General features: G+C 36.6%; 1 protein-coding gene across 5 annotated transcripts; it reads left to right on the top strand.

Annotated features, from left to right (window-relative positions):
• The first annotated feature begins 2523 nt into the window (after positions 1–2523).
• LOC149203054 (protein transport protein Sec61 subunit gamma-like) lies at positions 2524–25522 on the top strand. Of its 5 annotated transcripts, none has more exons than XR_016253949.1 (5): positions 2525–2755; positions 2864–2968; positions 10617–10732; positions 10860–10918; positions 11028–11368. XR_016253949.1 is itself a non-coding variant. In XM_089403331.1 (4 exons), exons 2-3 carry the CDS (start codon positions 2875–2877, stop codon positions 10730–10732), a joined length of 210 nt encoding a protein of 69 aa, XP_089259457.1. In that variant the 5' UTR covers positions 2524–2755; positions 2864–2874; the 3' UTR covers positions 17453–25522. The 5 variants fall into 5 exon arrangements, 3 of the variants coding, with proteins under 3 accessions (XP_089259457.1, XP_089259456.1, XP_089259455.1); XR_016253948.1 differs by having other exon boundaries at positions 2528–2755; positions 10851–10918; XM_089403331.1 differs by lacking the exons at positions 10860–10918; positions 11028–11368 and adding an exon at positions 17453–25522 and having other exon boundaries at positions 2524–2755.
• Positions 25523–26854: the final 1332 nt, after the last annotated feature.

Here is a 26854-nt window from a genome sequence, read left to right as displayed (position 1 = left end):
CCCTCACCACATCCAAGATTTTCATCCGCTTCAAGTTCATGCTCATGCCCACGTGCTCGGTCAAGGCCCCTCAGCTCATCTTTTGCTTCTCGCAGACACAGGCTCGGGAGGCGTAGCCCTACGCTGCTTAGGAAAAGCCCAATGCTGAGAGGTAGGACATCACCATTGTGTAATCCAGGAGTGAGAGATCTGAGGACGTGGGTTGCTAGAACACCTTCTCGCGCTGAAGGATTTCGCTCCCCAGGCAATAGAACCAAAGGCGGCCATGTAGAATACGCCATACAAATGCTGATCCGAAACAACCATCATTCAAAATGGACATACCCATTCATGGGCAAGGATTGATCGCTCTTGAGCCGGATTAGAATTTTATCCATGGATGGAGACACATCCCATCAGATCTGATCAACCAGAAGACAAATTTGCCCTCGATCTGGCGAGATCCGAAAGGATCTACCTGAACCAGCAATGCCCAATACCGTTCCGCTGACGCTAAGTTAAATGGAGACAGAGGGATGCATGAAAAGTCTGGCAGCTTACTTCTCGATCTTTTGCTTCACGCTTCTGGGCATTTAATAACTGATCACTACCCCATATTGAGAGATCAGCTCTACACGAGGACAGATCTGGTTTTTCTCCAGGTTTTACCGGATCATGCGGGAATATCGCGAGCCTGCAAACAAATCGGCCCAGATCTACAACAAGCTTTGGTGATTGAACATGAACAACAGGAAGAGGTGATCATCCCATCACTGGATCTTGAAGCCCTGGTAGCAGAGATGCTCGAAGGTAAACAAATTACCCTTTTTATCAGATCTATGGAAGGAAACACAGTATGCATAAAAATAGGGAGCTAGGAGGAGATCAAAACCCTCAAACAAAGGATACAAGAAAGGATGGGCATTTCACCTTGCAAACAACTCTTGATCCACGTAGGAAAAGTATTGCAGGAGGAACACAAGCTAAAAGAATACAACATAGGCAGAGACTCAACTATCTACCTCAACACAAGACTCCGTGGTGGCTGCTCTAGTACAAGCTCCAAAGGACCTGTTTCTTTCAAAGATGCAGTAAAAGGGAAGATGGGGCCTCAAATACAATCAGAACAACAAGCCACGACTCCTGGTGCCTACATCGTCGAGCAGACAACTCAGAACCCTGCTCTATCGATCGCTATACCTGAGGTAAATGAAATACATGATGATTATTTATCAAAAGCAGTGATACACAAATTTAACGGGTTTTGGCCCAAATTGGAAGCCCTGAGTCAATGGATTTACTCCATATGGACAGAAAACTGTGATATACACCTATGCTCAAAAGGTTTTTTCATTGTCAAATTCTACATAGTCAATGACAAGGAATATGCATTGAACGAGGGACCATGGTTCTGGGGTAATGTTGGCCTTTTCTTGACATCATGGTTTCCGAAATTTGATCCAAACACCATGGTGGTCTCCAAAATGCCTGTGTGGGTAAAACTATATAACCTACCTCTACATTTTTGGCACATCAAAGTATTAATAGGCATTGGAAATGCTCTTGGGAAATTTTTAAAAGTAGATAGTGAGCATCTTACCAAGGACATCTACACCTTCACCAGAATCTGCGTGGAGGTTGATCTCAGTCAAGGGTTACCAGACCACATCTTCTTATTCCACAACGAAAAGCAATGGTCCCAGCCTCTTGATTATGAAAACACTGCCTTCAGATGTCGCATTTGTCATCAAACTGGTCATCTACAAAGTGCTTGCCCACAAAATAAAAAAGATAGGAAAAGAAGACAACCACCAAAGCCAAAAGGATGGCAGTTTTTGAGCCTCTCCGACAGATGATATAGAAGAGGAAGAAAATGTAGAAACTACCACAAACACCACATTCCAAGAAGCAGAACACCCAGAAGCAGAACACCCAGGAAATATCTCAGCTTTCAATGAACAAAGCACCCAATTTAACTCACAAAATGATGAGGGCCAGAACTGTTCCGCTTTAGTTCCAAAGATAATCGACCCACAACAGAAAAGTGAGCAACTCATTCCAAGGAAAGAAATCGGTGGCAACAAGCAAATACACTCAACAGAAAGCTCAGATTCCGACAAAGAAACCCCAACTACTACCAAAGAGGCAGAAATGTCCATTGTAACATCCACTCCCAACACTGGAGGTTAGCAGAAAGTGGAAAAAAAGAAAGGTAGGAAAGCATAGATAGTTTATAATTTATTGTTTTTTTAGATCCTGTGCATCAGGACGAGTTAATACAACATATGCTAATTTAACATCTACAACATGTAATTTTGCTCAATATGAATAAAATTACGATTTTTCCTTGGGAAAAAAAACTCTCCACAACCATAAAAGACTCTCCCTAATAAGATACCATTTTTTTTTGGTAAAAGAGAAAATAAAAAACAAAAGTGAATACTTAATAATAAAAACGGATCTTCCATAATTTAAAAAATAAGTCCTATCAATTCGAAAAGAAATTTTATAATCGCAAAGTTATTTCCAAACGCATAATCTACCTTCGCTAACACTGGAGAAGTGCCATTCAAGTGAGAAAATCACCATGGAGCCCGGACTTCAAACAGATTACAAAAGAAATGTAATCTATAAGTCATAGAGGCCAGAGGTCTATGCGAGGAACTAAACACGGTTTTTGCTTGACGCGCTAGGGTTCATTGCATCTCTGAACCACCGCAACGGATATACGGCGGGCAGTCGAGCCAGTGAGCTATATCGTAAGGAGAGTATAGAGGTAAGGTCGAGTTCCTAAAGCTCAGTATATTTCAATTTCAAGCCGATCCGTTGAGAAAATGAGTTCAAGAATTCACCGGAAGCTTGGAATCTTGTCATGGCACAACAGGCGCGATAAAAATGGAAGCCGTGGACGCTGTTGTAAGGCCGCTGCAGGACTTTGCCAAAGATAGCGTGCGCCTCGTCAAAAGATGTCACAAGCCTGATCGCAAAGGTATGCAAACCCTATTCCGTTGGTCATTTGTTACAGTATGTTAGGTATTGTCGATGCATGTTTCAATAAAAGTTACCGCCATTTTGATGGGATCCTGAATCTTCAACTAGTCTAGATCATATAGTTTCGAATTGGATAAACTGCGAGAAGCAGCCGTCAGCCCTTAAAGCAGAGGTATCTCTTTGATGAAGGAATTTAATAAATAGCTATGGTCATCTAGGTTTTTAGGTTTAACTTCGGGGAGACACGAGAGACAACAGCAGTTGATATAAATATCCATGCTTCGGTGATTTCTTGTGGCGAGTTTAATAACACATCAATTATTATGTTATATAATATTTTAACCAGGCAGCAGATGCTTATTTTGTTAACTAAAAAAGTATATAATAAATGAAAATATGAAAAAGAACGGGGAGAAGCTAACTCGTACTACCTCAATGTGTTTCTATATCTGGCGTGAAAAAGTTAATTGCTCTCACAGCTAGTAGACGCTAAATGAACTACTATGAATTGGCCATAAGACCTCTCACAGATAGAAAATAGATTGCGACCAACTGAGTGAGACCTTGCAGATGGACAGTAGATTGTTCATTACTAGAAGAGCCGTCACAGAAAGATAGTGTACTGTGTATAACCAGAAGGAATCGACATGCGATATACAACTGGGCCCTGGCTCTTTGAGATGTGGGGATATCTCCCCTCCTGGAGTAGTTTTGGCTGGTGAGCTTTCAATCTAGGATTGTTGATGACGCCAAAAAGGGTTGAAGACTTGCAGAGCACTAGGGTCTTGAGTCCTTCCAGGAGCATTTCTGAAATGCAATCGGGGGTTGACATGGGACTGGGCTGTGACCGTACACACGATTTTCTTAAAGCTGTTCACAGAATTCTTGGGATAACAAAGAATTTTCTGCACATCTTAATCAAGAATATTCATCCACAATATACTGAGCTGTAGAAAACTACAGTTGAAAATGTTGTCCTATTTACCAAGGCTTTATTTGCCTTTGTTGTCTTAGCTTACACCTTTTTCTTATTTGCACAGCTTATTGGATTTTTTTCTTGTTTATTCTTGACTGTCTGAAAATAGTAAATACTCATCCTCTTTCCTGTAGGCTGCTGTGGGAGATTTCTTGAGAGTGATGTCATGGATGAATCTCTGCTGAAACCATGACCTTTCAAAAAAGGTTCAAATTTCTGCTGAACCCCAGGGCCCATTATCTAGGGTCCAAATGTTTGATTTCTCTTTCCTTGAGTAGTAAAAGAAAGAAGGAAAAAAATCTCTGGCGTCAAATCTTATTTGATAATCTTCTATATGAAGGCATCCATTTCATCACTGCTTTAGTGCTTAGCCAAAGGATGAAAAGCCTGGTTTTGATCCTAATGAGTCAATAAGGTATTTCTATCTACTTTGAACGTTCTAGAAAGAATTGCTTGATTTTCCCTCAATGAAAATATTAGTGTTTGGTTTGCTGGTCTTACGTGGAAATCCAATGGATTGCTCAACTCCCACGCCCCTGTGAGGCGTGGAGATTTATTTTATTGTTTGTACCTTTGTATGAAGGGTGGGATGGACCTGCGCATCCGTCTCTCTTAAAAATGTTTTTATTTGTTAATTCTCTCTGTTGAATCCAAACCATGGGGAAATCTGGTGTTACTCACTTGGCTACATAAGGAGTAAAATTTGTTGAGCAACATTTATAGAACCAAAGAAAGAATCTAAATTAGGTGTTGTGAGAGAGAAAGCTGCAAGGAAACACAAGCAATATACAATATATTTTGTGCAAAGTGTGCTTCTTATATTGTTTCTTGTACCCTCAATGCAAATTGGCATCACTACTAGGTCAAATTGACAACATTGTGCTTCCAAAGCAATGCTCTTGCCTTGAGACAAAATGCTCTTATTGCATCGCACTTTTGGTCCCTTTTTATAATTTTTTATACAGATGGGGTGCAAGGGAAGCCCATATAGTCCTCCCAAATTATGGCTAGGGTTTATATATTCGCTCTTGTTGCATCATGCTTTTTGTCCCTTCTCCAATAATTTTTTATTACGTTGGGGTCTAAGGGAAGGCCCTAATGGTCTTGCAACTATGGCTAGGGTTTATTGATAGATAAAAACACTTTGCCTCTAGTTGCTTTTAATCTATCATTCATATCTCATATTTTTGCTATGTTCTTGAGTTGGATCTCATTCAATCACTCATTTGATTTCTCTTTTCTCCAATCTGGGTTGGTGCATTGGCTAGCTATTGAGCTTTGGATAGTAAATTTGTGAGAGCTTGTTGGGGAGATTGTAGGCTTTCATATTCACACTCAATTGCTATTGGAGAATTGAAGAGATAAGCTCTAACTGCATTCTATTGGTTTTTGTTCCCTCGCTTTGTGTTTTGTTTGTCTATTTGTTCAATGTTGATTGTTCTCTTCCCTTGCAAGAGGAGAGCTTCCACTGTTTCTTAAAAATGTAATATGCATCTACAAGTAGCATACAAATCTATGTTTCCATATTTTTTGCAACTAATTTGGTGATTTGTATGTGTTTTTGAATACTTATACAGTAAAATACATATAAATATATAATATATAAAAAGGGGTCTTGAGTTTTTAGGGAATTGTTGCTTTAGTGCTCTGGTTTCCCGAGCCCAACATTATTGTCTAATTTGAGTTGGTTGAGCCTGTATGAAATGGTTGTTAGGTCAATGGTGACTAGACCTATAAAGTAATGTAATTGTAAATGCAGAATTGTAGTAGTGACTATGACAACAAGCTTAGAAAATAATGAACATTGAGTCGTAATTATTTGCCATAAACAAGATCAAAACATGCACAAAAATTGCATATATTATTCTCTTCATTAACTTTTAACTTTGGAAAACAAATGGTATTTCTTATTTCAATAAGAAATAGTAATGTTACATTTTGTAGAAGCCAGAAGAAACTTGACCAATACACCAAAAAGGGCCATCCTCTTTTGAAGGACTATGAGAATAGGGATCAAATGGCACTGACACTGATTTAGTTAAGGTAGGCCTTCCTTCTAGAGACAACTATTGACACTTCTAGTGCTTTATACCATGTACATTGGGCCTTAGATCAAAACCCAAGTATTTAATGCCATTATCAAGGGGAGAAATCATGTATGGTAAGACTCTCTCAAGGACTTGCCTATGTTAAGCGACTACTTGGATCAAGGAGAGGATTTTTGGACTTCAATCACGATTGTTGTAACAATTTCAGACAACTTGAGTGCATGATCATATGCCTTAGTGTTAGGTGTTGTTTCAATACCAAAAGATTTATATCATCAACTAAAAGACGCGATAATAATAAATCTTTAGTGATTGGAATTCCTATTATTCTCCCAATTCCTTTGAAGTGATTTAAGTATCCATTAAGCCATTTTGCCCCTAGGAGGAGGAAAGGAGACAATGGACAACCTGTGTTCTAGAGGAGGTGAAGAAATTTGAAGCAGAACCAATTATTAGTACAAAAAAAGAGATTGAGGAAATCCAAAAGGTAGCTTTCAATCTAATTTATGAAAGGAAGTTTAAAACCTACATGTAAAGTACAAGTTTTAAGTAAAGTTTACTTTACTTACTATAACCTTTGTTACGATTTGATACATTTAGTTTCGTAAGATCATTATTTATTAGATCATAAAACCCAAACAAAAAATCTATTGACCATTCTTGTAGGCAAGCAAGGGGTTGTGTTTTTATTCCTTTGAAAGACTCTTATATAGATTTTAGCTCATATTTGAAGATTTCCTCCTTTAGTTCATTGTTTTGTTCATCATTAATGGTACTTGGAACACAAGAGGTAATGCCTAGAATATCGACAATATTAACCCTTGAAGATTCTTTATATAATTCCTTGAAATGTCTTACCTTTACTTTTTGTATCCTTGCAACTTAATAGCTCACAATTTGCATTACTAATTTGAAATTTCGCAGGTTGCATTTAGATTCTTCTTATGTTAGGATAATTGTGGAAGAATTTGGTGTTTTCACCCCCTTGATTTAGCCAAATTGCCCTATTGTTTTATTTCCACTTCTCCTCCCATTTCATAAGATTCCTCTTATGTTCCTCTAGTCTGTCTAATCTCTCATTATTCTTATTTAGAGAAGGATCCTGTTCTACTTTCCTTGAATATATTTTCTAACTTTATTTTGATATCTGTTGGGGCCACCTTATAGTTATAGCCTTCCCCTTATTCCGCATTCGAGTTGATTAGTTAATGTTTACAAAGGTTATCTTGAAATTGTTTCATTGTTGATCTTCCATTCTTCAAAAAATATTTCCATTCCTTATTTACTAGATAACCGGATTCGTCCTATAGGCCCCACGAATCCCGAATCCATCTTGTTCGACACGATTCTCTCGAGATTCGTGTCCAAAAACCATGACACATCGTGTCCTGTTTTGACACGTCGAATCCGACTGCGTGTCACGATTTTGGCAGCGTGTCTTGTTTTCTAGGACTCGTTAGGCGGCAAAAGTGACCTGCACGGGTATGAAAAGGCTGCATTTGGTCATTACAACCACGCATATTTTCATTTGGCAAGCGTTTTGGCAGCTTAAATTTTTAACATTACCATGAAATGACTCAAGATGTTTGAGAGTGGTTCCGGCCTCATTGGATTTCACATGGAGAAAGTAGAATTTTAGATTTCATTCAAAATCCAGCAGAGTTATCAGTTTTTCAGGATTTTAGGATTGGGGGATTGCAATGTTTCCATTGAATTTTGTCATGTATTAGGGTATGGAACTCGTATTTAATCAAGAGCACCAATCCCTCTATGTACCTTGATGTTAGTGACATTGGTTGTTGAACTCCTGTATCATGACCCTCCTAAAAATGTACGCAACACTCAAACAAAATCTTGACTTGACATGTTATGCTTGTTCTATCTTATGTTAATGCTTAAAGGGTGATATTAATGACAAAGATCCCTTTGGATATTAATGCTTAGAGGGTGATATTGATGACAAAGATCTTGATTTTCCAACAAGACTAAAAAATTAGACATTTCTCGTGGTGGCAAGAGGGCCAAGCATAAGAAATAGATAATAGATTGACGTGTATTTGAATTTTGTATATATTATGCATGCTAATAGCTATAGATGAAGATCTATATTTGAAATCAATAAATTTGTATCATTAATTAAAATTTGTGTAAGAAATATCTAATTTTTGATATATATATATATATATTTAAAATATATATATATATATATATATATATATATATATTTTAATAAAACAATATATAACGAATCCTACGTGTCTTGTTCCGGGGGGTCAACGTGTCCGAATCTGACACCACGAATCCTGAATCCCTGTGTCAGGTGACTTAGCTTATTTACCATGTCCATTTATTTTTCATTGGACAACAATCAAGGGTTGAATTTGAAAGGGGAGCCAAATTTCTGTTTTCTTTTGATTGTTTGAAATAGAGGTGGCCAATGATCAAAAGAGTCTCTAATACATGTCCATGATCTAACCGACTCTTCTTTTTTCAAGTAGATGTTCTAAGATGAAGAACACATCCAATTTTTGCATAATCCTTCAACTCCTTACCCTTTGTCCTTCCAAGTGGGTGCTACTTCGTCAACATCATCAATCCTTTCCCCTCATTTTATGAGCGAAATTATTTGCTGGTGGGTCTTCTCTACCTTCCTTTCCCCATATATATCTCTATTCGTTACCAAAGTTCACACCTACACTACAAATCAGGTCATTCCTTTGAAATATATTTTCATCTAGGAAAAGCTTCCTAGTGTTCATTCTGTCGAAGATATGGACCATAAATGTTGAGAACAATAAATCTTCATATAGGTTCTTCAGAATAGAAGACTGAAGATATTTGAGTTTATCAGGGTGACATCCCAAACTTCTATGGTATTTTCCCATGTGGTGAAGAAGCCCCCAACACCTACCAAAATTTCAAAATGTGACCTTGGGAGCAAATGACATAAAATCCTCCTAGAAACATGATTATATTGTGGTTGTATTTGTTTACTGCTCTCCTAATTATCTTTTCTTGTGGGGAGATCCAAACCCTCAAATTTTTAAGGATATCAAGGTCATTGCGCTTCCCTTCTCTTAGAGGGCCCAATTTTTGCCTTCTATTACACTTGCTAGATATTTTTCTTTACCAACTGTTGTGCTAAGCTCAAGAATGACCTTTTGCCTTGACTCAAATGGGTGCTGGATTGAGTTGCTTCAGTGCATAAAATCCCTTCAATCACAGCTTGAACTTAAAAATTTTTCACCTAAGACTTGAGATGGTACTTTTTCTTCCTATGTGGCAAATAATCCTCACCTGAGTGGTTTTTGTGTTATTCTTTGTTAACCAAATTGCCACCTTGCTAGAATTTGATCTTTCACAAGTTCCTATCCACATCATCCCTGTGCACCTTTGTATCCAGTTATAGATTGGGGTCTGATACTGTCTCCTATTCTTTCAATCCTATAAAACATTCAACTCCCTTAATGCTTCTTTGATGCTGGTCCTTTCTTGCCTTTCTTGAATGCGTTGAATTCTATAAACAAAGTATTCCTCCCCACATATCTTTGGAGTATACTATTCCCCCCCTTAAAGACCATCTTCATCTCCTGTTAAAGATTGAAGTTCTCTATATTTGAGAAGAAGGCCTCATCCTTGATTATTTGAATCATATTAAGAAAGGATTTTACCGTATTTTTCTCTAGAGTAGATTCATTCTCCCCCTTGTGTCCAAAGACCATCTTAATCTCTTGATCAAGATTGAAGCCTCTGTAATTGAGAAGTGTGTTTACCTCTACTTGCCACAATGGATTTGGTGGAAGGTTGAGCCAGCAATGGGTTGTGTGGAGTTTTCATTAGCTATCTCATTGACTGTCTTCCATTACCCTTTGGTCATCGATGGACTATTCACCTATTTGGCACTTCTTCTCTTGAAAACCCTCGGATCTTCCTTTGTCTCCTCCGGCATATCTTTGTCATTAACATCATTTTGAGGGCATTTCCTTTTCAAGTGTCCGTATTCCTTCCAAATGGTGCATCTGAAAAGGATTTAAATGCAATTCGTCTGTTGCTGATATATCCAATTTCCTCATTTTGATGTCCATAGCATCAAGTAGCACATCCTTTGCCAAAACTTCTTGTGGATCCAAGGATTAATCTACCAACTCTTCAACTCCATAGCCCCTTATCCTTAATGCCTTCCCTTCATTAATATATTAGTCTGTAGAACAATATATTGAAGAAACTCCTTGGTGTATCTGAAAGCTCAAGAGAATCAAAACTCCCTGAGTTTCATCATAACATAGAGAGAGCTGTAGAGAGGTCCTGAATGATGCCCAGGCTACCTGTATATGATTTGACTTCCAAGAAAAACTAAGCCTTTTATATGCCAACAGCCATAGCTGAATTGTAAATTTTAATTGATTTTGATTCTAATAGAAAGCCATTCATGCTAGGTGACTTATGCTGTACATTATTGATTTTTGTTTATTTAATTAATTTCATGAAACAGGTGGTTTTACATGTAATTCTAGTTTTCTTATATTTAAAGTCTAGATGGATTTGGGTTAGTTCTTACTGAAGTGTTCAAGCTGATATCTGCTGTGGTTATGGTGGTAATTGGATTACTGTTTGTTGTGCAGAGTTTAGTAAAGTGGCTTTCAGAACGGCTATTGGATTTGTTGTTATGGGATTTGTTGGTTTCTTTGTCAAGTTGATATTCATACCAATCAACAACATCATTGTGGGATCAGGATAGGTAATATTTCCTGGTTTTTTTTCTTCTCCACAATTAATTATGTTAAAAAGAAAATAGATGTTCTTGAAAATGTATATTATCAAATGTACTGAAATGTTCTAGAATTGGAAATTGTAAGATGAAACAGACTATGATGAAGCAGAGACGAGAAACTATGGCCGAAGTGATAACTCACCAACAATTAAGGTGGTTTGAATCTTTGAACTAATTTGACATGGTCTTTGGTCATTTTAAGAATTTTCAATGTTATTTGACCACAGAAATTAATGTGCATTTTTTATATGCTTGGACTCAGACTTGGAATTGGTCGGGGTCAACTCAGATTCGGACTCAGACTTGGTACTAATTTGGACTGGTTTGAATTTAATGACTTGGTAGTAGGTACTACTAAAAATATACATAAAATATTAAAATTTTAATGAAAAAAATGCTCAAAAGATTCCAATATTAGAGATAAAATATGCGAAGTCTCTTTGTAATGAGATTTTAGGTGTTAAACTTCAAATTGAGACTATATTGAGTTTCTGAGCCCTTTGGAGGGTGTACCTATTTTTTCTAAGCTTTTTCTCACAGACAAATATTGATTGCATTCATTGTTATTGCTTTTATTTTAATTGTTAATCTTCAAACAATCAACCTACACCCCCACACTCACTCTTTTTTGAAGTAATACTAAAACATCATTGTTTCAATTGGTGGTTTGTTGTGTTTAGCATTGAAGTAATTTTTTCAGCTTCAGGTATTTGATCAATAATAAGCTTACTGTAGGTGGCACAATAACAATTTGTTGAATAATTGAAATAAAATTTCATTTTATTGCTCTAAGAATTAATTTTTTCATTTTTTGCTGCTTTATATATTGAATTTATCCTGAATAATTGGATGATTCACACCGGATGGTTAACACTAATGTTAACTATGTTCTTTGATTTTATTTTTCCCTTTTTAATATCAAAATATCTGTTTAATGTTTTTTTTCCAGTCATTGTTGTAAGTTGACCTGTGTGAAAGTCCTTAAAGCTCTTTCTTTGGAGGGAGTTTGTGCAAAATGGGGCTCAACATGACACTTGCGGGACTTGAACATGGGTGGGAGGATAACAATTCTCCCACCCGATTATACGAGATAAACCCAATTGACAAAATATCTCGTAGTCATATTGCAACTATAGTAAAGAGTTAATCTAATTGCGATACTGATTTAGGAGCTTGTACAAAATCATTTCTATATGCATTAGTGTGATTTGTTTTCTATTTGATAGCATTTAAGCAGGACTAGATGTATATAACCTCATCTTATCTTAAAATAGGGTTGCATAATTGGCAGATATAATCTAGTTATGATTTTGGAATTCATCGTTTTCCAGATATCAACTCGATAATTGAGTCCATATGAACTTGATTTTGGGCACTTTTTCAAGTTTCCATAAATTAAGATTATGAAAGTTTTGGGTCTGTCAATTGTTGCCTTATGTTAAACGTGTGGACATTTTACTTTTAATGGTTCATGACATGATGCTTTATTGCTGCATACATTGTGGATTGTGTTTACGCTGTACGGTTTTCTGACTACTCCTAGTAGAGATTGTTTAGTTTTTTTTCAAAGAAAAACTTGGTAGAACTTTCCATAAAAAACTATGAGGTTACAATAAAGAAATTCAAACAACCCAAAGGGTGGACACAATGTATGTCAGTGATATTCAAAAGCCGAGCTAAAAAAAATAAAGTAACATTCAAAATAACAGAAATAAGTAAACATACATTAGATGAATGCTGAAAAACCAGATCTGTATCTACAAATTCCAGAGGGTTTGGCAAACCAGCCTGAGAAGGCACCAGTGTCCTGAGGGTAGCTATGGTTCAATAAAGCTGCTGCTGACCACTTCAGTCTCAAAATGCATTTTAATGAGAGTATTGCATTTTAATGAGAGTATCAGATATCTACTCAACTCCATCATGATGGATCTGTATGCAGTCCAAAGCTTACCATTCTTCTTACCCCATTCAGTGATTCCACAGTCTGCTACTAGTTTGGAATCCCCATAAATGTTGATGTCATTTAACCCCGTGTCTTATGCTATGGTCATTTTAATGGTGGCTGCATTAATCTGTCTGAAATTGTTAGTGCCTTGTCCCAGGCCACATTGAAAATGATTTTATGCTTAACAGAGATCATTAGGCTGGCTCCTGCCCCACGTGTTTGGATTTTTGTTGGCAGCACTGTCAAAATAGCCATGAGAACTGTTGGAGTTGATCTGCAGGTTCCCAACTACCTACTTTTTTGACTTCTCTGCCTTATCAAAATTTATGTAGGACCCTTTTATCCTCTAACCAAGTTTCCAGAGCCTCATCTATCAATTCTCCTTCCCACTTTGCCTTTCTCCCAGTCATTCCTTTTACAGCAGACCATACATTCTTTGTGAATTAAGAAGAATATGATTTATGTTTTCTTTATTTTCTTTGCAGAGGAAATAAAGTCCAGGACCCTGCTATGATCATCTTTGTAGATAATCCCGTGTCAAGGTTCTGTTCTTCAAGGAAAGCCATAGAAATATCCTAGTAGCATGAAATTTCCTTGTTTAGTGCTCACTGTGCCCCTTTGAATTTCCTCTTAGCTTTTAGATTATTCAGGTACTGCTCAGGCGTTCTGCTATTGGCAAAACGTGAAGTGGAGACGAAGGACAGCCTTGTCTTAATCCTTTTCCAGGTTTGGAGAAATGTGTGGGAGAGCCATTTATGAATACTACAGAAGTGGTTCTAGAATATAGCACTACTTTATCAGGCTGACATTTAGAGGCTCAAAGCCTGTATGTGCATTGTGGAGTAACAACAACCTTGTGAAAGAGTTGACTCTGTTGCAGGCTTTTGATAAATCCAATCTGATGACCATGGCTGGTATCTTATTCTTGTTGATTGACTGGAGAACCTCCTGAGCTATGCAAACTGCTTCAAAAATTTGACTCTCTTCTCCGAACCCAGAGTTCGCTTGTTAGAGATAACCCTGGTTAGGTTTTCATTCTTATTGCTATTTACCCAAGACTATGGTATTCTCCTGAAGCATTCATAATAATAATAATAATGAGCATTGCTATATTAATATTTTAAAATACAAGGCTTTTAAAAATCTTAATAACTCATTCAGCTATGATGAGTTGCCGAAAATTTGATCGTACAGCAGAGTTCAATTTTCTATATATATATATATATTGTGATAATTGTTTATTCTTTCTACCAACCTCAGGGTACTGTTTAGAATTTTTCCTGTGAAAAATAACTTTATATTTGATATTTCAACATTGTCTATACTTGTTGGTCAAAAAGAATGAATCTTTACTATGTTCAGACTGTCCTAGGACTACTTACTACATTTTTGCAAGGCCTACTGATGGCCTTATGATATGATTCAAAATGTAAAAATAATATATATCAACTTCAGCCTTTTTCAGATCACAATGCCTTCAAGACACTATTATATCCTGACCTCCTTAGATCCTTACATTTTCATATTAGGACTAGAAAATGACAATTGTTCACCATTCCCAGGGAAATTTTCATTTTGGCCTTACTGTTTATTTTGTAGTTGCTTTATCATCATTGTCTTGAATGTAAGATGATCTTTTGTGTCAGTTACTGTTGATGCATAAAAGCTGATGAAAAATATTTCTTGATGTTACTTATCTGTTCATTTTTGCATCTTAATTGCAATTGGGGAAAGTTGTAAATGATACTCTGTTATAAGTGCAATATATCCGTATGCTCTTGATAACCCTGAGGGCAAAAACTCCCCAAGGATTTTACGGATTTTCTTTTTATAATCATAACATAGGCAACTACTTTAATGCGTGCTAGCAAGATATGCCTGGCACGACAAGGACAAATGTTTTGAGGATGTTTTAAATTCTTCCTTAACTTATAGGAATGAGTATGAAGAGGAGTTACAGCCTTACAGCTATAGATGCAATCTACAAATAGGTGTCTGTTGACTAGCAAACAATCTTTCTCGAGTAATGTTGATTCAAACCTATTCACTAAGCTTCTTTTGGAGCTATTTGCTAGTGTTTCCTTATGCACATAGCCCCTTGTCACAATTATGTGGTTATCAACTTATCATATTTGTTTTTGTTCTAATGCAGAAGCAATTCAGCACTATAAAAGTGTTTTTGATGGTTATCAATGTTTTTAGTTACTTTCTGTATTGTGCTAAGGTAATTTTTTTTTTGCCCTAGGGCTTTTTTAATCCAACTCTGGTTCCCAACAAAAGGCAACAAAGGTTCATATGTTGATACAATAGCAGACATTTCATTGTATAATGCACAAAATATTCAATAACGACAGTAGACAGGTAGGATCAATTTAACCAACAATAATATGATATTATTCAATTCCACAATAAACTGGACTGACTGTCCAATAGACGAGTAATGTATTCAGTCAATACTTCACCAATTCATACTGTCTGCAAAAAGAATTAGATATACTAATTTGATTGAATTCTACAAACAGCCTACAGAACCTTGGACCTCTTGCTAAATGTGCTGTCTGAGAGAATTTCCACAGTAAGGTCAGTTGCATGTAGCCTAGGAGTCCCTGTTCCTGTACAAGAGCTTGCCACAGAGAATGCCTGAAATTGTCTCAGAACCCCCTCTGAACTCTGCATCTGAGTATGCCTGAACAGCCTCAGGAAGAACCACTAAGTGTTCTGCTGCAGATGCCTCCTAACAGCCATTGTACTGATCTCAGAATGTCTCTGAAATGATCTCTGGAAAACTACGAATCTTGCTGCAGAGATGCCACACAACCACCAGTGAGTTTGCCTGAGAGGTGCCATGAAGCTGCCTCAGGAGTCAGGAGTGCCAGAAATATGTCGCAGAAAAGCCCAAGGTCTGCCTCAGGAGGCCCGAGATTGCCTCTGAAATGGGCTGTAGGGCCTCAGAAATTTGCAGCGGTGCCTCAGAAAAGTGCCCGAGTTGCTTCAGTGGTGGCCCGAAATATCATGGAACTGCTTATCAACAAGCCAGAATCCCTCCTCGCAATTCTGCTGTCTATCACAGAGGAAAGAAGCACCAAAAACGTCTTAGAACAGTCCTGAACAGTCCAGCGGATTGGAGTTCTGTATTTGATTTCTCTGCCAAAGTTTGATGCTTTTCAGATAGTTAATTTTCCCTGCTTTTCCTGAACAGAACAGAACAGAGGATACAAGTGGGTTTACTAACTAGGGTGGAATCTTTCACCACCAAAATTAGTAGTAGCCTAGTAGGAGATTGGGGTTTTAAAACCCTCAGAGCTACAGCTCAAGAAAACAGATGTATTTGATCCAATTTGATGATGCCAATTTAATTCCAACTCTCCTTTATTTATAGGTTTCTCCATGGGCTCCCCATATGTGAGGGGTTATGAATGCAACCTCCAATTTTGGGTGTTTTTGCCCCAGCCAACCCAACTTTAGCCCATTGTTGCCCTAACATTGGAAAAAATTGGGTTTTTACCCCTCTATCAAAACTATAGCCTACGGGGTCGGATAGGCTATTTCGTCCTCCCATAGGCAGTCAATTGATAGGGAACATTCCACTTTCATTTCATTCTTGTTTTTGTTCTATTTCAAATGCAATCAGTGCTACAAGAGTGTTTTTTGATGGGCAAAGGCATTGCCTTTCTCTAATGTATTCCCTATCTTGGTTTGTTGTCTTTAATATATTGCTATTCTTTAAGACTGGTTTGACTGCAAGTGAGCAACTGGCTCAAGAGCAGTAATCATTGAGCCTCTATGGGGATTGCATGCTTAGATAAAGTTCTACTTGGCTTGGAGTGAGCATGTAACAATGGGACAAGAACTAATCTGAGATATTACTCTGTATATCTATCGTATATTGGTGTGATATCTCTTTATGTCCTGATTTTTGGTGTCACATTTTGTATAGTTTATCATTTGTATTGTGTAGTTTTTACCCCTCTATCAAAACTATAGCCTACGGGGTCGGATAGGCTATTTCGTCCTCCTGTAGGCAATCAATTGATAGGGAACATTCCACTTTCATTTCATTCTTGTTTTTGTTCTAATTCAAATGCAATCAGTGCTACAAGAGTTTTTTGATGGGCAAAGGCATTGCCTTTCTCTAATGTATTCCCTATCTTGGTTTGTTGTCTTTAATATATTGCTATTCTTTAAGACTGGTTTGACTGCAAGTGAGCAACTGGCTCAAGAGCAGTAATCATTGAGCCTCTATGGGGATTGCATGCTTAGATAAAGTTCTACTTGGCTTGGAGTGAGCATGTAACAATGGGACAAGAACTAATCTGAGATATTGCTCTATATATCTATGGTATATTGGTGTGATATATCTCTTTATGTCCTGATTTTTGGTGTCACATTTTGTATAGTTTATCATTTGTATTGTGTAGTTTATCGTAGTATAAGTTTATTATTTGACACAATGCAGATGTATAGTAGCTCACAGGAGTTTTTGGCAGGAGATAAACAAAGGCTTTGCATGATTTGAATTTGTTTTGTTTTTGCAATTCCTCAGATTGGTTTGATTGCAGGTGAACGCCTTTGCTGAATACTAGTGAAAAGATTGTGAGAATTGTGCACTGGACTATTATTCTACATGGCTTGTATTGAGCAAGGAATAATAAACCAGAATGCTAATTTGAGCTGTTGTATCTGCTTCTTTGTTTTTCTCTGCTCCATTCTATCTCTTGATATCCCACGTTTTTGTATGTCAGGTAGGGTCTTGTGCTGGTCAACCTAACCTGTAAAGGCCCCCTTCAATCCTTCTGAGGGTGGGTTAATCTTGGAAGGTTAAACTGGTGAACTACTGATCAACCTTTAGAAGGGTTAGTAAGGGTTGATCTTGTGTCAACCCAGTTATCCTGTAAAGTCCTGATCATTGTGGTAAGTTCCAATTATCCCCAGAAGTAAAAAACGGCGATTCACACACTGAGGTAGAATTATGCCTGACTTGTAATAGTGGCCAAGTATTAATGAATGAATATGCTAAAATGAATTGGCTGTATTTGCATTTGTCTTTTCTTGATACAGATGCATTTTTATTTGTTACATTTTGTATCATTACCATATGCTTTGTTTTGTTTGACTGCAAGTGAATGCCTCTGATAATAGCAGTAATCATGAGACTATCTATCCATTGCATGCCAAGGTAGAATTCTGCCTGGTGCGTAGTGGGAAGGGGTTGATGAACCAGAATGCTAACCTGAGGTGTTACAATTTGCAAGGATGTCTCTTTATGCCTTGAGCTCGCTTTCCTGTATAATTTAACGTGTACGGTATGTCATTGACATGCATTTAAATTACAATCCCTCATCACTGCAAACAATAGTTATATGGATATTGCCCTTTTGAAAGGATTGCATACTTTGGGTCAAATAAACTCTATGCATTTCTGTGTGATAACCGATGGGACATGTAGGATATGCATAGGGAAGTCATTAATATATAAAGGGCTTGCCATCAACGTGGTCACATGTGAGTTTATTCCCCTTCACACTCGTTTAAGAATCTATATTTTTAATAAATTACTGTCCATTAGGACTCCTTTTCACTGCAAGTGCTTGCCTGTGATGATAATATAAGCTTGTATCTACAGGATTGTGCACCAAGGTGGAATTCTACCTGGCTTGTAGTTGGTGTGGATTAATGAGCCATAATGCTAATCTGAGGTGTTGCATTAGCATTTCAAGGATTTTGTCAGGTATAGTGTGTTTCTTCAGTACTATCTTAAACTGGTAACTATTGCAAATAGAATGTTCTGAAGTAGTTGTCTTTGAGAAATGAAGGCCTTCTACTAACGTGGTCACATAAGAGGTTATCTGCTTAGAGTTTTTTAATGGGCCTTCAGTCTTGTTCAGAAGTCTATATTTTAATAAATCACTGCTTTTTTCTTTTGAACTGCAAGTGAGTACCTGTGATGACAAAGTAAATCTTGAGCCTCTATAGGATTGTGCACCTAGTTAGGATTCTACCTGGCTTGTAGCGGGCAATGGTTAATAAAGCCAAAATGCTAATATGAGTTGTTGCATTAGTGTGTTTTAAGGGGTTTTCTTTGTTATGTTTTGTTTGAGATGCTTATGGTGCTGTCCTTGAGATATGAAGGGCTTAGTTGCATGGAGGTAATTTCCTTTCAGTCTTGTTTAGGATTTGTTAATCCTAGTAGCACTTCTTGCTATTGAAGGGTTAAGGTCTACTGAGATTCAGTCACACTGGTCTATTTCTAGATGCTTCATGGCATAATCGTTAATCGGAGGACCTTATATTTTGTTTTGTCAGTTCGGGGAAAATGCTATTTTGGGCAATTTTGCTTTTTCAATATTGGGACCATCAAGGGGGCCTACACATAAAAGCGAGTCCAAAGGGACTGTTTTCACTCAGATCTGGAATGACACTTTTTCATTTGCTTTTGTGCTTTTATGATTTTTTTGCTTTTTTGTAATTATGGCCCAATATGTCATTTGGCCAAAACACGTGCTTTTGGGCTTTTTGCTTTTTTGGGAAGCCTGCCTTTTAGGCGTGTATATATTTAATAAATTTATATATTTGGCAGGTGCAAGTTTTGGTCATGGTTCTTAGTTAGCAATTGAGGGGTGGTTTGAACTTTCTTTGCATGGAAAAGTGAGTTGAGTAGCATTTTTGTCACTGGTTTCTATCTAGCCGACACTTGGGGTGGATCTACATCATATCTCAGGGTAAATTTTCAAGGATTGTGACTTCAAAGTCATAAGTTCTGAAATAATTAAATAAGTCGCATGGAATGAGTGATAGATTTAATGAGAGAATGGGAGCTTTTACTAAATGTCTTCATGAGTAAAGTTAGGGGAAAAGTGAGATTTTTCCTATGTAGCATGAGTTTCTGGAACGTGGGTATGTTGGGAACTTGGGTATGGGTGTTGGGAACGGTTAGAGGTTTCCCCAAAATTTATAGGTAACGGCTAATCGGGAGTGGTAATATTATATAATAAAAAAATGAAAAATAAAAAAAATAAAAAATATTTTGTTAATTATATAATTTATATAATAATCAAAATTAATATTAAATCAAAATATTCAAATATCAAAATCAATTTAAATATATAAATAATAATCAAAATTAATATTAAATCAAAATATTCAAATATTAAAATCAATTTAAATATATAAATAATAAATATATAATCTCTCTTATATATAAATATATTCTTTGGGTGTCTCTCTCCCTGAGTCTCTCCCTTTTATATATATAAAATATTAAAATGTCAAGTTCATTACGACACATGACGAGTCTTTGAAACAATCTGGCTTAAAAATACAAAGGAACAATTTTACATATGTTTCTCTAGTTATTCTTAAGAGAAAAAGTAAAGCAACTCTAATGCATTAACTGCCACATTCAATATGCACATGCAATCTTTTGCAATATATATACATAAACAACAGAAGAAATACTCATCATCATGACATCCGAGATATAGCCCTTACATTGAGGTGCCAAACACACAACCCATCAAGGGATTGCTCCAGTTTCTCAATTAAGGATATCGGTGTAAATGATGTCTTTGGCCTTTCTTCCTGCGAAGGTTTCAACTTATGCCCATGTTTTGTGGGCAGTTCAACATATTTCTCTACAGGCTTTGTATTCCCCAACCCCAGGGAACGCTGGAACTCCAAAAAAAAGAGTCTTCGAAGCTCCTGGAACTTTCCCAAGCTCCCATTGGAGCTCCCCTGAAAAGGGAACGTTCCCATACAGTTCCAAAGCTCCCGGGAGTGCGGGAACCATTGGAATGAATTTCCCAACTCTTGGGAGCGGTTTCCGTGTAACAGAGGATTTTTCCAATTCAATGAGATGTGAAATACAGGCTTTGTTGATGTTTCCACTCAAGAAGTGGAGTAAAGAAGGTAGATTTTGTTGATGTTTTACTTTTTACTCAAGAAGTGAAGCAAAGAAATGGGATTTTGTGTTTTTGCCAAAATAATTGAAAGTGGAAAAGGAAGCAATGTTGGTTGTATTTACAATAAACTTTTTCTTGCTTTGAGCCATTGGATCAACTAGCCTGAGGGAGAAAATGTTTCTTCCATATATATGCATATTGGAGCATCGGTACAATGGTTGGACATTTTTTTCTTAAATTCTTTGGTAGCAGCAGAGATCTCACCTTTCATGTTTTGGTCTCTTAGACCACTACTTCCACTGCAAGTGAAGGAACTCATGGCAGCCTGTCACTTAGTACTCATTATGGTCAACGAACTATTTGGGTAATTTGTGATTTCATTCAATTATGTTTAATTTTAACTCATTGAATGTATTGGAGGCTGTTGAATGATTTTTTTGTAGTGTGATGGTATATTGAAGTGCACTTGTTTTGAATTATTTCACTCGAGGTTACTTTCGTTTCTAGCATCATTTTCAATTCTGTTGCTACTATTACTCTGGGAAATCTAATTTCAACCATCATAAATTTCATTCTCAAGAAATACTTCACATAAGTGTTGCTTATCAGCAATTCAAAAGTTAAGCTTTGTTGCATGCTAATCAAATTGAAGTTTTACACTGGAATGTTAAGTGGATGATAGCATACATCATCGAGGAACAGTCCCTAGAGACTGGAAAACCCCTGTCTGAACAGGGAGACTTTCAATCATGACAGGGTTGACTGTCTAAAAGTTTCATGCAAGTTTGTCAATACAGAATTGCATGATAACAGGACTGTAGACTGTATGCTTTAATAAATTAGGTCTCCTCTGAACTGCAAGTGCATGCCTGTGATGACAAAGTAAGCCTGAGCCTCTTCAGGATTGCGCACCAAGGTAGAATTCTACCTGGCTTGTAGTGGGCAAGGATTAATAAGCCTAAATGCTAATCTGAGGTTTTGCATTGGCAATTCAAGGGGGTTTTCATTGTGTATTGTTTGTTCGGTAAATTGTGTTTGTTTGTTTGGTAAATAGGATGTTCTGAAGCTGCCGTCTCTGAGATATGAAGAGCTTGTGTGCAACATGGGCACATTTGAGGTTATTTCCCTTCATTCTTGTTCAGAATTCTATATTTTAATAAATCATTGCCCATTTTCTCTTTTGAACTGCAAGTGCTTGCCTGTGATGACAAAGTAAATCTTCAGCCTCTACAGGATTGTGCACCAAGGTGGAATTCTACCTTTGGCTTGTAGTGGGCAAGGATTAATGAAGCCAAAATTCTAATATGAGGTGTTGCATTAGCGCTTCAAGTGGTTTTCCTTATTATGGTTTGCTCCTTAAGATGCGAAGGGCTTGCTGCCAACATGGTCACATTGAGGTCGTTTCCTTTTAGTCTTGTTCAGGACTGTATGCTTAAATAACTAGATCTCCTTTGAACTGCAAGTGCCTGCCTGTGATGAGAAGGTAAGCCTGAGCCTCTACTGGATTGCGCACCAAGGTGGAATTCCACCTGGCTTGTAGCGGGCAAGGATTAATGAGCCAAAATGCTAATCTGAGGTTTTGCATTGGCAATTCAAGGGGGTTTTCTTTCTGTATTGTTTATTCGGTATATTGTATTTGTCAGGACTAACTTAAACTGCAAGCAATTCATTTCAAATAGGATGTGCTGAAGTTGCTGTCTTTGAGATACAAGGACTTGCTGCTTAACATGGTCACATGTTTTTTGTTTGTTTTTTTTTGTTAATAATATTTTGTTTTTAAATAATCCTTGCCCCATGTAGCTTGTAGGTGAGGGTAAGATATTCTATATTGTAAGGGTCATATAACAGCCAGGCTGGAAGCCATCATGTCACTTTGGGAATTGAACCTGTCTGGGGATTATAACAATCATTTCTTCAAGCCACCCAAGATAAATCCAATTGATATACATATGATGTTATCTGCCTTTGAAAGGCTTCCTGGTGACATGGTTGCAGATAAGATGTTATCTGCTTTTTTAGTGAGCCTGGTCTGCTATTTATCATCATTATTGGTCATTTTTCAATGAGCACAGTTAACCATTTATTATCATTATTATTCACTAGGACAATTTAAAATTTTTACTGCAAAAGCTTGTCTAAGATGACAGCATCAGTGGAATCCTACTTGGCTTGTAGTGGGTAAGTATTAATGAGCCAAAATCTAGGGTGTTGCATTTGCATATTTTTTGTTCTGTTAGTTATATATTTTGTTAACTATAATTCATTTGACTGGTAGTGTCAGACAGCAAACCAATGATTGCAAACAGGATTAGCTTAAGTTGCCGTTTTTCAGCGGGGCAATTTATTATTTTCAAGTAATTTCAACTGTATAGGGTCATCTAGGATGACAATAGTAATTATGACCCTTCACCGAATTGTGTACCGGAATGGAAACCTATTCATGTTTTCGTTGGCAAGGTTTAATGAGCCAAAATGCTAATTTGAGGTGTTGCGCGTTTGCATGTTGTGTTCTTTCAGTTGAATTGTTGTCAACTATACCCCATTCGATTGGCGTACTATATCAGACAAACAAGTCGTGACAATTAGAATAGCTTATGTTACTGTCTTTAAGATCTGTGACAAACAAGTCGTGGCAATTAAAATAGCTTATGTTGTTGTCTTTAAGATCTGTAGGGATCGCTGCTGAGATGGTCACGTGTGAGGTTATCTGCCTTGAGTGTTGTTTAGTCAGATATTTTTCATCACTAGTCTTCATCACGTCAATAGTAAAAATATGTAACATAATTACCCACATTTGTAAATTGTTGAGCTGACGGGGTACCCAGAATTTCCGCAAATTCTTGTCCAACCACTTCTGTAAAGTGTTGAGAGGTGATCGGGTACTGAAAAACACCACAAATTCTGCTTTAATAGTTTTATATGAATGAAAAAGTTCCGATTTGATTTACTGGTTGTAGCATTAAACATTAGAAATAAAGCTTTCGCAGCCAACAAGCATTTCATTCTAGCATCAAACATTAATTCAGTCCTATGATGAATTCATCCATAATTTTATGTGAATGAAAAAGTTTCGATTTGATTTACTGGTTGTAGGATTAAACATTAGAAATGAAGCTTTAGCAGCCAACAAACATTTCATTCTAGTATTAAACATTAATGCAGTCCTATGATGAATTCATCCATATGATTATGCGACTTAAATATGAAAACACAGGAAACTAGATTAATGCAAAACATAAAAAAACAATATATCAATATTTTTTTGCATAATAATAACACGACAGAACACTTATCCTTTAGGAAAAATAATCCAAGCGATTGAAATTAAATATGTTCTTCGTAGCCTTGGGCTCTTTGTCACATCTAGTCTTTCTATGATAGATCCCTCTCTTAAGTTGAGGCTATGAATCCATGAGGCTGAAGTTTGGATGTCTGGTTCTAAGTCCTCTTACACAACCCACTTCTTTTAGACAACGAGTTACTCCACAACCATCTCAATCACATTACACTATTTCTTAGCATACACAACACTAGGGATGTTGTTTTCTGAAAACCAGTGCCTAGGCAAATAGATTAGATTTAGATTTACACTACTGAGTACTTTAACCAAATAAAGTAGCAAAAAAACTTAGGAACGTTCAAATAACTTTTGAACTTACAAGAGTTCCCATATTGGGAAATTGGCTCAGAGAAAAAATACAATTGAAACCCAGCGAACCTGAATTTCCAGCTCTCGAAAATCTGCCTCAGATCACAACCATGCTAGATCCTACGGTTTGTACGACCTGCAAACTAATGGCTGCGCTCTCTTTTGCTGTTGCAGCAATTTTTTTTCTTGCCCCGGAAAATAAGAAAAGTCCTTTCGATTCTCTCTCTCAAAATCCTTCTTTAGAAAATGACTGATTGTGTCGTCTTTCACGTGTTTTCCTTTTATACTTTCGAGTTGGGCCAAATACCTAGTCTCATCAAGATTAAATCTAATTTTGAGTTGAGATCAATGGTCCAAACTTCAACTTAAAATGACTAGTACTCATCAAGATTAAATCTAATTTTGAGTTGAGATCAATCGTCCAAAATTCAACTTAAATGACTAGTGTACTCAAATATACGTACTTTACTAAATTAAATCCACTTTATAGAAATACATTCACTTAATTAATTAATTAATAAATTAAATGTCTTTTTAGAAAGTAAAGTGACTTTAATAGAGTGAACTCGAACTCCTAAGTTTAAGGGTCATTTGATGATGAATGTTGCAATTTGGACACTTCGCACTTGTGGAAACAGCCGCGAGAGAATCATCAAGAAATGATGGGACCCCTTTTCTGTTAAATGTTACCTTAGGCTATTTCAAATCCTTGTCAAAGCTCTACGTCGTGTTGGCCATGGCATGTTTGTTGGGATTTTTATGGTTTGTTAGTTGTAGGGTTAGTTCCCAATCACCTATTTACGAGGATTTAATATTTGTGATTCTTCACGAAAATTTTCATGGTAGCACTATAATCACAATCTAAAATGAAAAGATATAAAAAACTTTGTAAGAAGATGCACTTGAAGGTGACATTAAATAATCCTTTTTCCTATTCTTTCATTTTTGCCGTAATTTTTAATTGAATTCTCAAGATTATATTTGCATGCTAATCACCCATTGCATTTTTATGTGAAGTGCATATTACACCACATTCTAATCTTAAAATAATACAAACAATGGTTATTTAATTTGGGTTTTATTATCAAGGGATGAATCAAAGGTGTAAGGTTTCCTTTTAAGTTGTCTAGTCTTCTATGCATCACTGTTCTTTTCTCTTTTAGTTGTGGAATCATAACCTCTCTTTGGTTTTTAGATGTATTTTGTTTATAGTGGTTGTACAATTGGTATCTATCTTACTTTCCCATTTATATTATGGGGTCTAACATGGTGGAATTGTAGTTATAACATGGGGTATTCCCCCGTAAATTGGGTATGCCTCTGACGTGGCATCCTTGGGATCTCATGTTGCTTCCTTAGGGTTGTAAAGGGTCCATTGGATCTTCATTGGTCTTATATCACTTTCTTGAGCAACGTGATCTTTTAGTTGTGAATGCATATTACTTGTTCTTGAATATCTTTTTTTGGTTTCATTTGAATCAAAGCTCAATCAATAACATGTGTTAGGGTTAGTTATGTACTAACATGGTTAGGGTTAGATATATATATTTATAAACAATGACACGAAACACATTGTGAGCTTTCATGAACTATCTATTTAACAATGCCTATTCTATATATGATCTCAATAGCATTGTATTTATTACTTCCAACAATCTTGCCACTTGGATGGTTTGTCCATCACATGCATTTTTAACATATCTTAATCATATGATTAACTCCCCTTGTTTACTTAATTGCTACACCACACTTTAGACTTGTCCAAATCCTTTCAGCGAGCATTTACCCTGTCTAGGAGTTTGAAGTAAACTCTTGACTTTCATTTGAAACAATTGCCTCAAGGATCCGATGCAATTTGATAGTTTTTGGTTGTTGTTGTTGTTTAATTATATATTTAAATAACTCTCTTAGATCTTTATTATATTAATTGCATTGTGACTTGGCTTAATTGAAAAAAGTGGATAGGTTTTGTGAACTTGTCCATTACTACCATGGTTGTCATGTGTTGAAATTTGTAACTAGGTTCAGTCTTCATAATGACATATGTAATCATGATTTTGTATAATTGATGTAAAGAATAAAAATAAAATTATTTATGTTATGCTTGAGTCATGGGTTTCATGATCAAGGAATTTTATTTTTATAGATGAAGCTCCCACTGAGAGTTATTAGGATTGATCATCAAGTCATAAAGTTTATCGAGTCAATGTCAAGTATTGAAGACCCATTTGCACATACATTGTAAAAAGAGAATTTATTTGAGTCACAAACCCTTCAAGACCTTGTCACAAGTACGACCTAGTCAAAAGAGATGAAGATGATTCTAGAAAAGCATGGCGGCCTTGTTACAAGGAAAATTGGCCTATTTTAAATGGATTGACAACTATATATAGAAGTGCTTGGCCTCGCTTGAAGAACACTCTAAAAAAAGCATTTGAAATACATAAAGAAGTGTGAGAAAAGGAGAAATGGAAGCCCATCATCCAATGAAGGAAGAATGAAAAGAAACCTAAGTAGTTTGACACAGTGCTTCGGTCATTTTCCTTGTATGTGTGACAAGGGTTAGGGTTTTTGCAGTAGGGTTACACCAACCTTTG

The sequence above is a fragment of the Pinus tabuliformis genome, chromosome 2_1 (assembly GCF_031772625.1).
Source record: "Pinus tabuliformis cultivar Carrire ecotype Pingquan chromosome 2_1, CPIR1, whole genome shotgun sequence".
Classification (NCBI taxonomy): Eukaryota; Viridiplantae; Streptophyta; class Pinopsida; order Pinales; family Pinaceae; genus Pinus; species Pinus tabuliformis.
The sequence above is the reverse complement of the archived record's forward strand: the minus strand, read 5'-3'. Positions and strand labels throughout refer to the sequence as shown.

Bases quoted from the DNA above. Each gene is read 5' to 3' on its own strand.
- LOC149203054 (XM_089403331.1), top strand. From the start codon at position 2,875: ATGGAAGCCGTGGACGCTGTTGTAAGGCCGCTGCAGGACTTTGCCAAA. The intron at 2,969-10,616 runs GTATGCAAACCC...TTTGTTGTGCAG, and splicing joins TCACAAGCCTGATCGCAAAG to AGTTTAGTAAAGTGGCTTTC.